The sequence below is a fragment of the Tupaia chinensis genome, unplaced genomic scaffold (assembly GCF_000334495.1).
Source record: "Tupaia chinensis unplaced genomic scaffold, TupChi_1.0 Scaffold000066_1, whole genome shotgun sequence".
NCBI classification, from domain to species: domain Eukaryota; kingdom Metazoa; phylum Chordata; class Mammalia; order Scandentia; family Tupaiidae; genus Tupaia; species Tupaia belangeri.
The window spans coordinates 10,717,884-10,731,757 of NW_006159525.1; the positions used below are offsets into that span (position 1 = coordinate 10,717,884).

The window sequence follows — 13,874 nt, forward strand, 5'->3', positions numbered from 1 at the left end:
GCTCTTTTTTCAAGCACCTAAGAACTTAAATTTTTTTTGTTTCTTGACTTTAATGCTAAAGCACTGAGTGCAGCAGGCCTATAAAAAGACCCATTTAACAATACGTACAAAGTCTGGCACCTTATTAGCTTAGGTTGCTGGGAATACAGCATCACACTCCGCTCTTTACAATCACGATCTGCATGCATTCTTTCATCTACATATCCTTTTTTAAAACTATTTAAAGTTTAATTTGCTGTAAATAGCCCCTTTTCAGACCACCTCACCATGTGAGATATGCTTTAAAATAACTGAAGGGCGCAAGACTCCTACCTCTGTCCCGGAGGCTGGCTCTTAATGCTCTCTCCAGCTGCTCCTCTTCACTCAGCCCTGCTGTGTACATATCATAATTCCTGGGTGCTTCATAGGACCCCGGCCTGCCATACGGATAATGATCCTGATATCCAGAGTGGCCTATAGGCACAAGGAAAAGGTTATACCGCACGGCTACAGAAACTTCTTTTGTCTCATCCTTCTTATTTTGTATCATTGAAGGCATGCACATAATTCAGGTCACTATTTTGAGTATAATGATCCTTAAAACAGGAAAAGATGACAACTGGAGACTGCCTCCCTGAGGGTGGACAATGCTGGTCTTGCCATTGTTGAATACACAGTGCCCGACACAAAGTCAGACATGAGTGAGTCCTTACATGCTAATGAGGAACGAAGATGATTTCAAACATAGTCAGGGGTCCTGGAGAAGGGACTGAAATGGGCTCTGGCAAACGGTGAATTCTTTCTGCTTACAACTCTTCGATACTTGGACTATGTTCACTGAATTCCTGACTTGAGACAAGAGGATGCTGGAAACAATAACTGATAAAGCCTTATTGTCTTGTGGCTACATGTAAAGAGAGGCAGGCCAATGACTAATGCACATGCCACTGAATTTCAGTGCTGGGTATCATACTTCAGAGAGTAATAACAACGCTGACATGTGCAAGCCAATTCCTATGAAATTGTAATTTCATGTGAGAGACTGCAAAGTTCATTGCTAGATCACACAAGAGAGAACCACCTGGTCAGCTGAAAGTACCAAACATACATACTCGATTAATACAGATTAATAACAAAATGGAGTTCACTTTGGCAAGATATTCCCATCAATCAGTTTGATTTTGATTTTATTCCTTACATTTTCTTTTACTGCCAAATGTCGTAGAATTTGCTTGAAAGAGTTTTCAGTTTTTTGCTCCTTGACCTCCAATTAGATTACCAGTCTCATTCAGTGTAACAGGAAAGAAGTAACACTCTGTTTTAATCCCCACCCCCCTTCTTGTCCTTATCATACCCTCTGATGTTCTAAACTTAACGAATGTATTTTTGGTTGATGAAAACTGCTAACCTACACTATGAGTTTTATGTCACATGTCTCCATATTACCCAATGAGGTACATACCTGAGTTACAGCATTAATAAGACTATAGAAAAAAAACACAATCAAACCAACAAGAACTGTATGACAGAACCTAGGAAATTGAGGATTTATATTCAGAATTTTTGATAATTGGTCCTCTGGTTATTTTTAAATTTATTTTTATATTGGTTACAAATAAAATATTTTCCTAATATGCAAGATTATAAAACAAGGGCCAACCCCTGGACTAGTGGTTAAGGGAGCTAGATCCTAGTTAACCAACTATGATTCAAGTCCCAGCTTTGGCAGCTAAAAAAAATGCCAGGTGAGCAGATGGAGGTCCCCAAACCCTAACAGGATTTAGAAGAGAAATGAAGGAGATGAGAAATGGAGGAGAAGGGATTGCAGTGTTACTATGCCACATTGGGTTGGTGGTGGTGGTGGGGGGGGTTGCTTTCTCCCTTTCAGTGTCTCTGCCAGGTACATGTGCCAACTAACAATTTTTTAAAAAAAAAGTTTTATTTCTCAGCATTCTAAAGTTTTTATTTTCATTAAAACAATGAAATGACAATAAAACACATTAATCTAGTCTTAACTAAAAAAACTAATATTTAATAATTACATCTTCATATAAGTATTTGTCATGTAAAGTATTTGTTTACTGATGTTTACAACAGTTCCCCCTTATCTGTCAAGGATATATTCCAAGACCCACAGTGGATGCTTGAAACTGTAACAGTACAAGCCCTTCAGATACTCTGGTTTTTCTCTCTGATAACTAAGTTACCAGATGTCTAAGGGGTGGGTAGTGTATACAGCATGGATGCATTGAAAAAGGAAGGATTCATAACAAGATCTCGTCACACTACTCAAACAATGTGCAGTTGAGTTCTTGTGAATTGTTCATTTCTGGAATTTTTCATTTAATATTTCCAGATCATGATTGAACGTGGGTAACTAAAACTCAGAAAGCAAAACCACAGAAAAGGGGAGATTACTTTACAACTGACATGCCCCAAAATTCATCAATTAAAATTTACAACTCAATGGTTTTTAGTATATTCATAAAACTTTAACATAATCACCAGAATCAGTTTTAGACATTTATATTATCCCACTAAAGACATCTATGCCCTTTAGCTAATACCCTTCAACCTTCTACCCCTCCCAGTCCCTAAGTAATCACTAACCTACTTTTTGTCTCTACTGGTAGGCCTACTCTGAACAATTCATACAAATAAAATCATTTAATATGTGGTGTTTCATGTCTGGCTTATTTTGCTAAGGATAATGTTTTTGAGGTTCATCGATATTGTGGCATCTAACAGTAATTCATTTCTTTTCACAGCCAAGTAATATTCCATCCTATGGATATACCACAGGCTGATAATTCATATGTAAGTTGATGGCCATTTAAGTTATTTCCATATATTTTGGCTAATATGAATAAAGCTGCTATATACATTTTTAAGGTATGTTTTTATATGGACATTTGTCCTCATTTCTCTTGAGTGTATATATAGGAGTAGTACTGAGTCACATAGTAATTCTGTTTAATCAGCTGAGTTACTACAAAATGGTTGTATCACTTAACATCCTCACCAACACTTGCTACTATTTGTCTTTTTAATTATTCCTGTCAGGACCAGCAGTTAGCGTAATGGCTATGTCACTGGACTCCCATGTAGTTGACCGCGGTTTGCGTCCCAGACCGGGTGGCTTAAAACTCACGCCGGGCACGTGTGCGTGCATGCCTAAGATCCCAAGAGGAGAATGGAAGAGAAGGGATTGCGGCGTGACCATCCCCCCTGGGGGGTGATTTCTCACTTTCTGTCTCTATGTCTCTCTGTGTCTGTCTGACGAGCGCATGCGCCCATAGCGAAAAAAACTTCGCGAAAAAAAAAATATTCTTATCTTGGTAAATATGAAGTAGTATCTCACTGTAGTTTTGATGACTAATAATGTTGAGCATCTTTTTTTATGCACTTATTGACCATTCATTGATCATCTTTGGAAATGTCTATTCAGATCCCTAGCCCATTCTTACTGGTTATATCTTCTAGCATGGTTCTATTTTAATAAATGTCCTTGAAAGTAATAAAAATAAGTGATTTAAATAAATATTCAATTGTTCAAGATTTTTAGAACTAATTACGAAAAGTCTTGCTTCTAATACAGTAATAATTAGTGGGGATTTATTAAGTATCCATATTTTCTCTTACATTTCCCAACATTATCATTTCTGATGTGTAAAACAGGAGGAGATAAGCACATTTTCCAAATCCTAACAATGGCTTAGGACCAGTCTGGGATCTGGATAAAATTTTAAATGTGGACATTTCTCCTCAAATTAGTTGCTATCCAATGGAACCATTAGAAAAATTCAACCCCCACTGCTGTGTTGCAGAACACCTAACAGCAGGTTTCATATCTTGAAATTAAAGCAGACTGTCAGGACCAGCAGATGGTGTAAAGGTTACATCGTTGGACTCCCACATAGTCAACTGTGGTTCGGGTCCTGGACCCCGTGGCTTAAAACTCACACCAGGCACATATGCATGTGAGCCCAAAATCTCAAGAGGAGAATGGAGGAGAAGGGAATGCAGCATGGCCATTACCCCTAGATGGTGATTTCTCACTTTCTGTCTCTCTGTCCCTCTCTCTCTCTGGAGAGCACACATGCCCTACAGCAAAAATCTCTTTCACTATAAAAAAGAAAGAAAAAAAAGCAGACCATGGCACTACAACAAGTCTTACTTTCAACATAAGGAAGCTTCCAAAAGTTTGTGGGAAATAGAATTAAAGGACAAGTTTATTTGAGTGCAAAAATATTTTGAAATCTATGCATAGTTTTTTCATAATATGCAGTTTATAATGAACTTTCTGAAGACCCTCTGCCTCCCCTGTACTTCTCACCAAAAAAAAAAAAACAAAAAAAAAAAAACCTCTTATAAAGATAAATGGTCAAAAACAATACATCTACTTGACAAAGAACAAAAGAAAGGGACAATCATTCCAAAACACTACTAGAATATTTATGGGTAAGCAACTGACCACTATGGGATGCTTCAGCAATCCCTGAAGAGAGAGACCGTCCAATTCCCTAAGAGCACCAATTATTTTAATGCGACACAAAAGCTTACTGGGTAATTTCCCATATGGCTCATTATCACTTTCAAACCTCTGTGGAAAGTCATTCTGCTAAGAAAAGTCTAAGCAACATTTTTACCTATCCACCGCCCTCCCAAAACACTCAGCTAATTCAAAATCTAAAACAACCCAAATCTCTGAATACTCATCTATATAGATACTGCATACATCTATAGAGTTTAAACTGCTAGGTACCTTTGCCTTGATTTGAGGTAACATTTTGATATAGAAAAACATTTTTCTTCATTTTATTTCTTAGTTAAAACAACTAACAATGCTTTAATGAAATAAAGTTGACAACTTTAAATATCTAAATATTATAAAACCTAATTTGGTACTTGTCAGCCAAAACATGGAGAGAAAATGGGAAAGTTTTGATGCCTTAAGTAAAAAAGACTACTGTAGTAAAGGTTCTATATCATGAATCCCAAATCATCAACAGGACCACAATATCCCATCGATATCTATTATACTGAGAATAGGAGGTCTCTTAGGACCAAAAATTTTCTACAGCTGTTCTGCTAGCCCAATCAGATATTTTTAAACCTTCATGATAAACAATCCTGAAAAAAATCTAACAAACACTTGAGATAAATAAGTTTAAATTATATTCTATGATGAATAACAGTTAAATGTTCTTTTTTAGCTTTATACTTCAGCTCTGTAGGAAAAGAAGTTCTGGTTATCATTATTCTGTTAAATATTCCATCTGTTCCTTATACACATACCAAGATTTCATGGCAAAGGAGATCAAGAAACACCACCAAGATTAGAAAAATTGGTAACAGCTTTTTAAACATTCATGAGGTTCTTTGACCTCTAAAGACTTTTCCAGCTAAGGGCAGCCGTATTAAGAATGAAGCATTATTTGTAAGAGATACATATGTTCTTACAGAAGTTCCCTGGATGACCACTAGCACGGCCACCTGGCCTTCCGTAGCCTTTGAAGAAATCCAATCACTTCAGAGGAAGGAATATAAATACGGTGATTTTACAAAGGATACGAAAGGTAAATGGGGCCTTTATTTTTGCCTTTAATTCTCTGGTTTGTGTGTCTGCTTTGCCTATGACTCTTTTATATGAAGGAGGAAAGAGCAGCTTATTCCTCCCCTCCTCCTCCACTCACTCCCCCCCCCCACCACTTTATAAATGGAGATCAGGGGAAAAGAGAGAGATAAAAAGAGATGAGAAGTGAGTAGAACTACCTATTTTGTTAGGTTAAATCAGCAGAGTGCCCATCTCAGATCCTTGTACAACAGAAAAATGCAGGGGCGAGGAACCAGGGCCTTGCATATTTGTCCTAGTTCTACTACTAGTTAACTGTGCAACTTACTTCAATTACCTAAACCTTTTAACCCTGTTTCCCAGCTGTCACACAAGATGTTAGAACTAAGTAATCTACAATAGTTTAAGACATGTCTGTGCACAAGTCTGTTCTTATTTCTCTCTGTCCAGAAGAATACTGCTTTCTCTTTCTCTTGGGAGAATTTTAAAAAGTGAACCAGAAGAAAAGCCTTTTTCTTCTGGCAACTTCAAGCTGTTAGACACCACTTGCCTTGTCTCATGGAGAGAAAAAAGTCAATGAGAAGAGAAATAACCAATGGGAGAGAAAATAAGAGTGGCTTTTCTGTCTAATCCAGTTCTTCTAGTCGCAGGGGTCAGTAAAGATACTCTGACACTTAAGTCAGCATGAACTGGTCTCTATACCAACAGCCAAAAAGATCCAGAGCTCTTTCAACTGACTATATTTATCAGCTTTATTTTAACTACTTATCACACCTTCTCTCTCTCTCCAGGTGAGTCTACAGGTAGAAGCAGGTGAACTAGCTTTATCCAACAACTGTTCCTCTGCACCAAACCAAGTTTCTAGGATTGTAAGCAGCTGAATCAGCAGAGGTGAAGCCCTCAAAAGTGAAGCCTTTTCCAGGGGCAGCGAAGTATTCATTTCTGTGGTCTCTGGGCCCAGGGAACTCTCAGTCATCTAGGGCTATGGTATTTGTCTCTAATCATCTAGGGCAAATCTAATGAATCACCTAGAAACCTTTTGTAAAAATACTTTGAAGTCTCTGCTTTTACTCCCTTCATATAATTGCCTTGGTTTGGGTTGAATTCAAGGTATGGACATGTAGAAGCTCGTCAGGTAATTCAAACATGTAGCCATGACAGAGAATAATGATTCAAGACTGTACAGCTACATAGAAAACATATCTTGACTCTAACTCCAATAGTATCAGTCAACTGATCAAGTCTGTCAGTAGCTCTCATTCCAGATAATCAAAAATAGAACTTTTCAAATCTTGTTTCTTTTGTCTGGAAAGCCCTTTCCTCACATTGCATTACTTAACTTTTATTCATACATTAAGACCCAGCACTCCACTTTCTCTGGACAACCTCCTGTCATGTGATGCACTTGTCCCTCCTAGGACCCACTTCCTTACCATAGCTGGATTGGTCTACAACTGCCAGAATGGAACCACTGGGACTACACCAGCTCTCCCACCAAAATCAAGTGGGATCCTGGAGAAAATATGTGCAACAACTATTTTCAAGCATCTACAGAGTAGGTAGTACAGGACTTTGATCCTTGAGAGAAAGGAAATAAAGGAGATGATTCTGGAGGTACCTTCCAGACTGCAATGCAGGGAGTGGGCTTGAGAGGCAGAGCACAGCAGGTTCCCTGAGTAAGAAGTCATAGAGAACAACTGGAGGTGGAGGCTGACTAGAATACATAGACCATGACACAGTGAAAACTCAAGATACAGCATCATTAGCTATCACCTGATGGTCCTGTGCTACCAAACACCTTAGTTCGGCTTTCTACTGGATCGTCGAAAAAGTTATGCATATTTTTCTATGTTTCTGTATGAAAAAATGTGTCATAACATTTACAATGACCCAATATTTTCTGTACCTTAATTAGTATGACTAGTTTCTGTAGTTACATCTTTTCAAATGCCACCTACATTCCCATTCCTAGATGATTACTTCTCTGAGAAAGGGACTGTAGCTCTTTCTTATCTTTTGCACAATGGTTGGTCTGGTATTCTACATGTGACCACTCACAAAATGCTACTGGGTATCTGTGTCTAAGAACATCAGATGGAAAACAAAAGTCAAAGTGTCATACGTATTGGGTTGTTGGAAAAGTCATGACACATTCTTGCATAGAAAAAGAGAAAAAGATGTCATGATTGATCCAACAATATATATTTAAAAATATAACATACATTATATAATATAAATATATTAATATAGTTATATTGTGTTATATTATGCTATTATAATATAATATGCAATATAATATATACACACACGTGTGCACACACACATATATATATATCTGTATATATACCTTTTGTATCTTTATCATTTAAGCCAAGGGTCAGAAAACTGTAATTTAAGGTCTAAATCTAACTCACTGCCTATTTTTAAAGTAAGATTTCACTGGGCCACAGCCGCACTCACTTGTTTATGAATTATCCATAGTTGCTTTCAAGCTACGAGGAGAGGTTGGTTAGTTGTGCGGAGATCATGCAACCAATAAAGCTCTTATGACCTAAAACATTAATTAGTCGGCCCTTTATAGAAGAGGCTACTGACCCCAGATTGAAGCTCCAGAAGTTCTCAGGTGACATGAATATATCAACAAAAGTGTCTTAGTTCATTTGCATTGTTATAACACGTAACCATACACTACATGGCTTATACATTTGTTTCTCATAGTTCTGGAGGCTGGAAGTTTCAGATCAGGGTGCCAGCAGGATCATTTCTGGTGAGGACCCTCTTCTGAGTTACCGACTACTAACTTCATGTTGTATCTTCATATAGCAGAAAGGGGGCCAGAAAACTCTCTTGGGTTCCTTTTATAAGGGTACTAGTCCCATTCCTCATGTCCAAATTTCTTCGCAAGGGCCCTACTGCTTAATTCTAAAACACTAGGCATTAAGATTTCAACATATGAATTTGGGAGGTGACAATTCAATCTACTGCATTACGATATCAGAGGTCTACAGCCTATGGCTTTCTTTAATGTCTATGTACTGGTACTGGTCCAGCATCCTATAGTATAACCACCCTGGAATGGAATTTAAAAGTCTTGGCCTAAAGGCCTTATGGTTTTAACAAGACATTCCTCTACAAAGCCAGTTTTTTTCACATGTTAATCAGCTGAGGAGTGAAGAAACCTGGCTCCATGTAATTTTTCTGATCTTTTGGGACAAATTTTGATTAACACATGTGGCTTCCTTTAAACAGATATTGCTCTGCAGTTTCAGGAAGCTAGCATATTCGCATGCAAATTGTTTTCATCACCATGTAAATGAGAGCTCATGAACCACCTTTCTGCGTATGTCTAAAGGTCACCACGTTTGCTCAGATTGGCCTCTCTCCACAAACACAGAAAACTAATGGGTTGTTGGGAAACTTACAACACATTTTTGCATAGAAAAATGACTTTCTCAACAATTTAATAGAAAAACACATTCTCCTCTTTAAGTTAAATGGTATTTATGAGAGAGATGTCTATCTTTGAAGAGTACAGTAAATATGAGTCTTCCCAATTATAGGTGAGGTGGGTTACAGAGAATCACATATCTGAAAACAACTTCTAACACTCTGCCAGCTGAGAGTAAGCGTAGCTCATAGGCTCAGAGTCAAGGGACCAGAGTCTAGTGAGACTCTTGCCATAGATAAGAAAACTCTGGTCCATCATACAATTGTTTCATGCCATAGTTAACTTAATCCCTGGCCTTTCCCACATATGCTCCTTGGGTTACATCTCAATCCAGCTTCCAGGCTTGTTATAAGTACAATTACAAAATGTGTAAATAAATGACAGTATAAACTACTACCATTTTAAAGCAGTTTATAGTGGAGAACATCACAGTTTTAAAAATAGTGAAACCTTAGTAAATGAAATAAAGTGCTTACCTGAATTATTAAAGTAGTATTGTTGTCCTGCATAACCAACACTGGAAGAAAAAATGCCTAAACATGAAAGAAACAGACATTTTAATGGTAGCTAAACAGGCTTTAACTGTTAATCTTCCTAACAATTAGGAGGTTCTTTGTGATAAAAACTACTGTCAATTCAAATTATTTCAAAACAATTGTTAAAATAAACTGCCTCTTGTTTGGGGGTCAGCCCTACAGGGAACAGAATGTGTGGGAGGGATGTGGGGCAATGAAAACCTAATTTACCCTCCCTGCAACTCCTTAAATGTTCCTGTTGACAAAAGATCATCTTTGACTCCCAAGGTACCATGCTTGGGCTTGGATGCCTCTGTATAAGTAGAGATGCTCTGACTAAAGAGAGAATCTTCCCCTAACAAGGGTTTAAAGGCCTACGTTTTACCCTACCCTAAGAATAAAGCTGTATCTTCATACGGCCAAAAGGGAGCAAGAGAGTTCTCGGTGGTTCCTTTTATAAAGGAACTGATGTTATTCTCAAGGGCTCTATCTTCATGACCTTACCTTAAGGATAAGGTAAGGAGTAGGATCTTTAAACCTGTGTCAGAGTATTCCGTACTCTTTCTTGTCCCTATGAAATGCAGCAGTAACCCACTCTATAATACAGTGATAATATACTTCTCAAGAGAAGTCAAATCCCACATTGTGATCATGGCTCAAATCCCCAGCCTGGTCAGCCTGAAACAATGCAGAGGAAGGGTACTGCAGTGTGACCAGACCCTGTGGAGAATGTCCATCTCTCTCTTGCCCTTCACGTGCACGCATACGAGCTCTATCATGAATTTTAAAAATTAAAGGAAAAAAAAGGGGAGGGCAGTAGAAAAGTCAATTTGGCACTGCTGAAAGGAGAAAGTTACAACAAAAACAACCCTTCAGCATGACCCTCCTTTTCCAGGAAAGATCAGACAACAGTCTCCACATGCTTGATCATTTTCTATGGGGTTCCTGTGTCACTGTGATTCTCAGCTCTACCCTGGATCCTTTCTCCAGCTTCACCAAAAAAGAAAAGGCAGAGAGTTTGCAGGCTGTGTGCGAATCACACCAAATGTTTGTTTCTATTTTCACATTTAACTTTCTGTTGTATTACTTCAAAAATAGTGTTGTAAAAATAAGTATTCATGAAAAACAGGTAAATTTTAAGAAGAGAAACTTAAGAGTTTAAATGTTATAATTGCAGAAAATCCTCTTTAAAATTAAACAAAGTACTTGCCTAAATTTTGTGGCATATCTGCAGAAAGCTTTACTAACCATTTAATCTTGAGACACACAGGGAAACGAAACCATTAAACTCCCGAGAATAATTTCTTTTCCTTTATCAGTACTCATTACTAGATTTCCATAATTAAATTGTTTTGAAAATAAAACTGGACATTTTCTTCTCCAAGTATACACACTGGATGCACAGAAATAAGCAAATGCAGGAAAATGGGAATCTGCTTGTAAAAATCATTCCAAAGTGAACACAACCTTCTAATAAAGGCGACAGTGCACTGCCTGGAAAGCTTTCTAATATCATGAATATTATATGGTTCTCAAGAATACCAGTCATCGGCACAAACTGTGAAAACAAATTATTTATGGTTCAAGAAAAGGTAAAATAGTCTCAGAAGATTTCCCATGAATAAAAGATGAAATATTGGAACTTGCATGGTCTATAAAACAAGTGTTTACAAAATAGTTTCCTTACAAGTCAAAACCAGTATAGCATTTTAAATTAAGAAGTTTAAAAAAATGCATATAATTCTAAATAAAATATTTTCATTGAGCGTCAATTTAAAGGGGAAAACAAGAAAGCAAAACGGCAGCAGAAGCCGAGCTTCAAGCAATAGCAGACTTGGTTTGGCCATGCGTGAATACATGTCTCGCCCGCCAAGGCCCCAGTGGTCATTCCGAATTCTTTAAAATAATGAACTTGCACTTCAGTCCGAGTTTGCTTTTCTTTTTTAACTTTTCCTTGCACATATACTAATTCGTGGAATATCACAGAAAAAAATGTATTATTTTAAAGCCACTTTAGTTCTCCACATTTTTGAGGAAATTGTGGTTTTCAGTGAGTAGCATTAAGGCTGTGAGTATAAATATATACTGGCATTTGTTCCCTAAGAAAGCCTCAAATTTAAAATCTGAGTTTGCATCCTTTTTTGTGGAGCAATGTGGGAACTGCATGGGCTATCTTACCTCTTGGTTAAAAAAGAAAAACATGCATATTAGGGAATTCCTAAGCAGAACCACAGGGGATCTTGGGGTTGCTTCTGCTCACATTAAAATTAAGATGAACTTCCAAGTTGCCATGCCAAAGGCATTTGTTCTGTACCTGCACATGCTTCCAAGATTTTCTTCAGAGGCCCCTGAGTGTACATGAGGCCAACAAGAATCCCGGCCAGATGCCCGGCGAAGGAAGTCCTAAGAAGGAAGGAGAGCCTTTGTGAGTGTTTGTTCTGCTGCTGGTTAGAGACATTCTGTCTTCTCATTAGCCCAGTGCGTGTCGATTAGTCACAGTCTGCAGGCTTTGTTCCACATCACGTCGTTTATACTGGACAGCATTTAACTCAGTCCAAAGAACAACATTTCCTATCTTTAAAAAAAGCACAATGAATAACAACCACCACATGGTTGAAACACCCCCCTTCTCCATCACCCAAAGAAGTGAGCTGGCTTTTCTAGGGCAGCGGAAGCATTTTGTCAAGACGAGCCATTATACTGCTTCCGTTTTTCTCTGTACCTCTTATCATGAAACATCAATGAAATCCGTTTTCTCTGTCCAGAATAGAATCTGGAATTATCCAGTCATTGTGAGAGATGATGTCTCTGTGTTCATAGCAGAGTCAATTGCTTTACACACCACTGACTAGTGAAGCAGAGAGCAAGTAAAACTCAGAAAAAGACACTGAGATTCCCCCCTGCCCCGTCCCCCCGTTATCTTCATATATATCAATCATTTAGCAAAAAAAAAAAAAAATTGAAACTTCAAACTGGAAAGATGAGTTAGGGCATTCACCTGGTTCCACCCTTCCTGTGGGCATCTAAGATTGGCAACTGCTTATAAAACTTATTTTGAAACATACTGTGATACCTGTGAGTTGGAGGTAGGGATGGGGATTGCCCCTGTGGAGGCCACTGTTAAGCAACTCAGGACAAGGGTAAGAGATTACTGGTGAAAATCTACATAGCCGTTATGGAAAAAAATATGAAGGTTTCTCAAAAACCTAGAAATACAAGTACCATATGACCCAGTAATCCCACTCTTTGGTAGTTACCTGAAGGACAGAAAAATATTCGGAAGACACTTACACATCCATGTGTATTGAAGCATTATTCACAATTGCTATGACATAGAATTAAATTAAGTACCCAAGAACTGATGACTGGGTTGAAAACTTGTGGCATATAGATATTATGCAATACAATTCAGCCATAAGGAACAATGAGACCCTGTCATTTGATTCAAAGTGAATGAATATAGAAGATGTAATGCTAAACAAAGTGAGCCAGACTTTGAAAGAGATACTGTGGGAACCAGCAGTTAGCGTAATGGCTATGTCGCTGGATTCCCACATAGTCAAATGTGGTTCGCGTCCTGGACCCGGTGGCCTAAAACTCAAAACAGGGACCATGTGTGTGCATGCCCAAGATCCCGAGAGGAGAATGGAAGAGAAGGGGTTGTGGCGTGACCATCCCCTCTGGGGGATGATTTCTCGCTTTCTGTCTCTCTGTCTCTCTCTGTCTGTCTGGCGAGCGCACGCACCCTGTAGCGAAAACCTCTCCAAAAAAAAAAAAGAAAGAGATACACTGAATATCCCTGCTCAATATATTCTGAATGTCTTCACTCTGTGGTAGAAATGGAAAGATCAGAAGATATGACAGTCAAGAGGCTAAGTGTAGATATTGGAGATTGTAAGGGAGAAGAGTGGCTGGTAGATGGTGAGTAAGAGGGGCAAAGAGAAGAAAGACTTAAGAGACAGAACGCGCAATTCCCTACTGAAAATGATTTCTATGGTAATGTTCTTGATTTAATGATCACGTACAATAGGCATACTTTGAAAAACCATTTAATGCACTATAGAGATGTGCAATGACTGCAATTAAGAAACCATAAAATTGGGAAAAATAAATTATTGGTGATTTTCTCAAAAACTCATTTTGGGACCAGCAAATGGCATAATGGTTATGTTGCTGGACTCCTGCATAGTCAACTACGTTTTGAGTCTTGGCTTAAAACTCATGCAGGGCATGTGTGCATGTGTGCCCAGAATCTCAAGAGGAGAATAAAGGAGAAGGGATTGCAAGGGTAGCCATTTTCCCTGGAGGGTGATTTCTTGCTTTCTGTCTCTCTGCCTCTTTCTTTCTTTTTTTTTTT

At 38.2% G+C, this 13,874-nt stretch overlaps 1 protein-coding gene across 4 annotated transcripts in view; it reads right to left on the bottom strand.

Moving 5' to 3' along the window:
- The window catches only part of RHBDD1 (rhomboid domain containing 1), a 167,310-nt gene that overhangs the window by 76,608 nt on the left and 76,828 nt on the right, over window positions 1–13,874 (bottom strand). For all 4 annotated transcript variants that reach the window (XM_006141958.3, XM_006141959.3, XM_006141960.3 and 1 more), the window contains exons 4-6: window positions 11,832–11,920; window positions 9,479–9,535; window positions 313–453 (exon numbers count right to left, since the gene is read on the bottom strand). In XM_006141958.3, coding sequence (XP_006142020.1) covers window positions 313–453; window positions 9,479–9,535; window positions 11,832–11,920 — 287 coding nt within the window. The remainder of the gene's footprint in view (window positions 1–312; window positions 454–9,478; window positions 9,536–11,831; window positions 11,921–13,874) is intronic.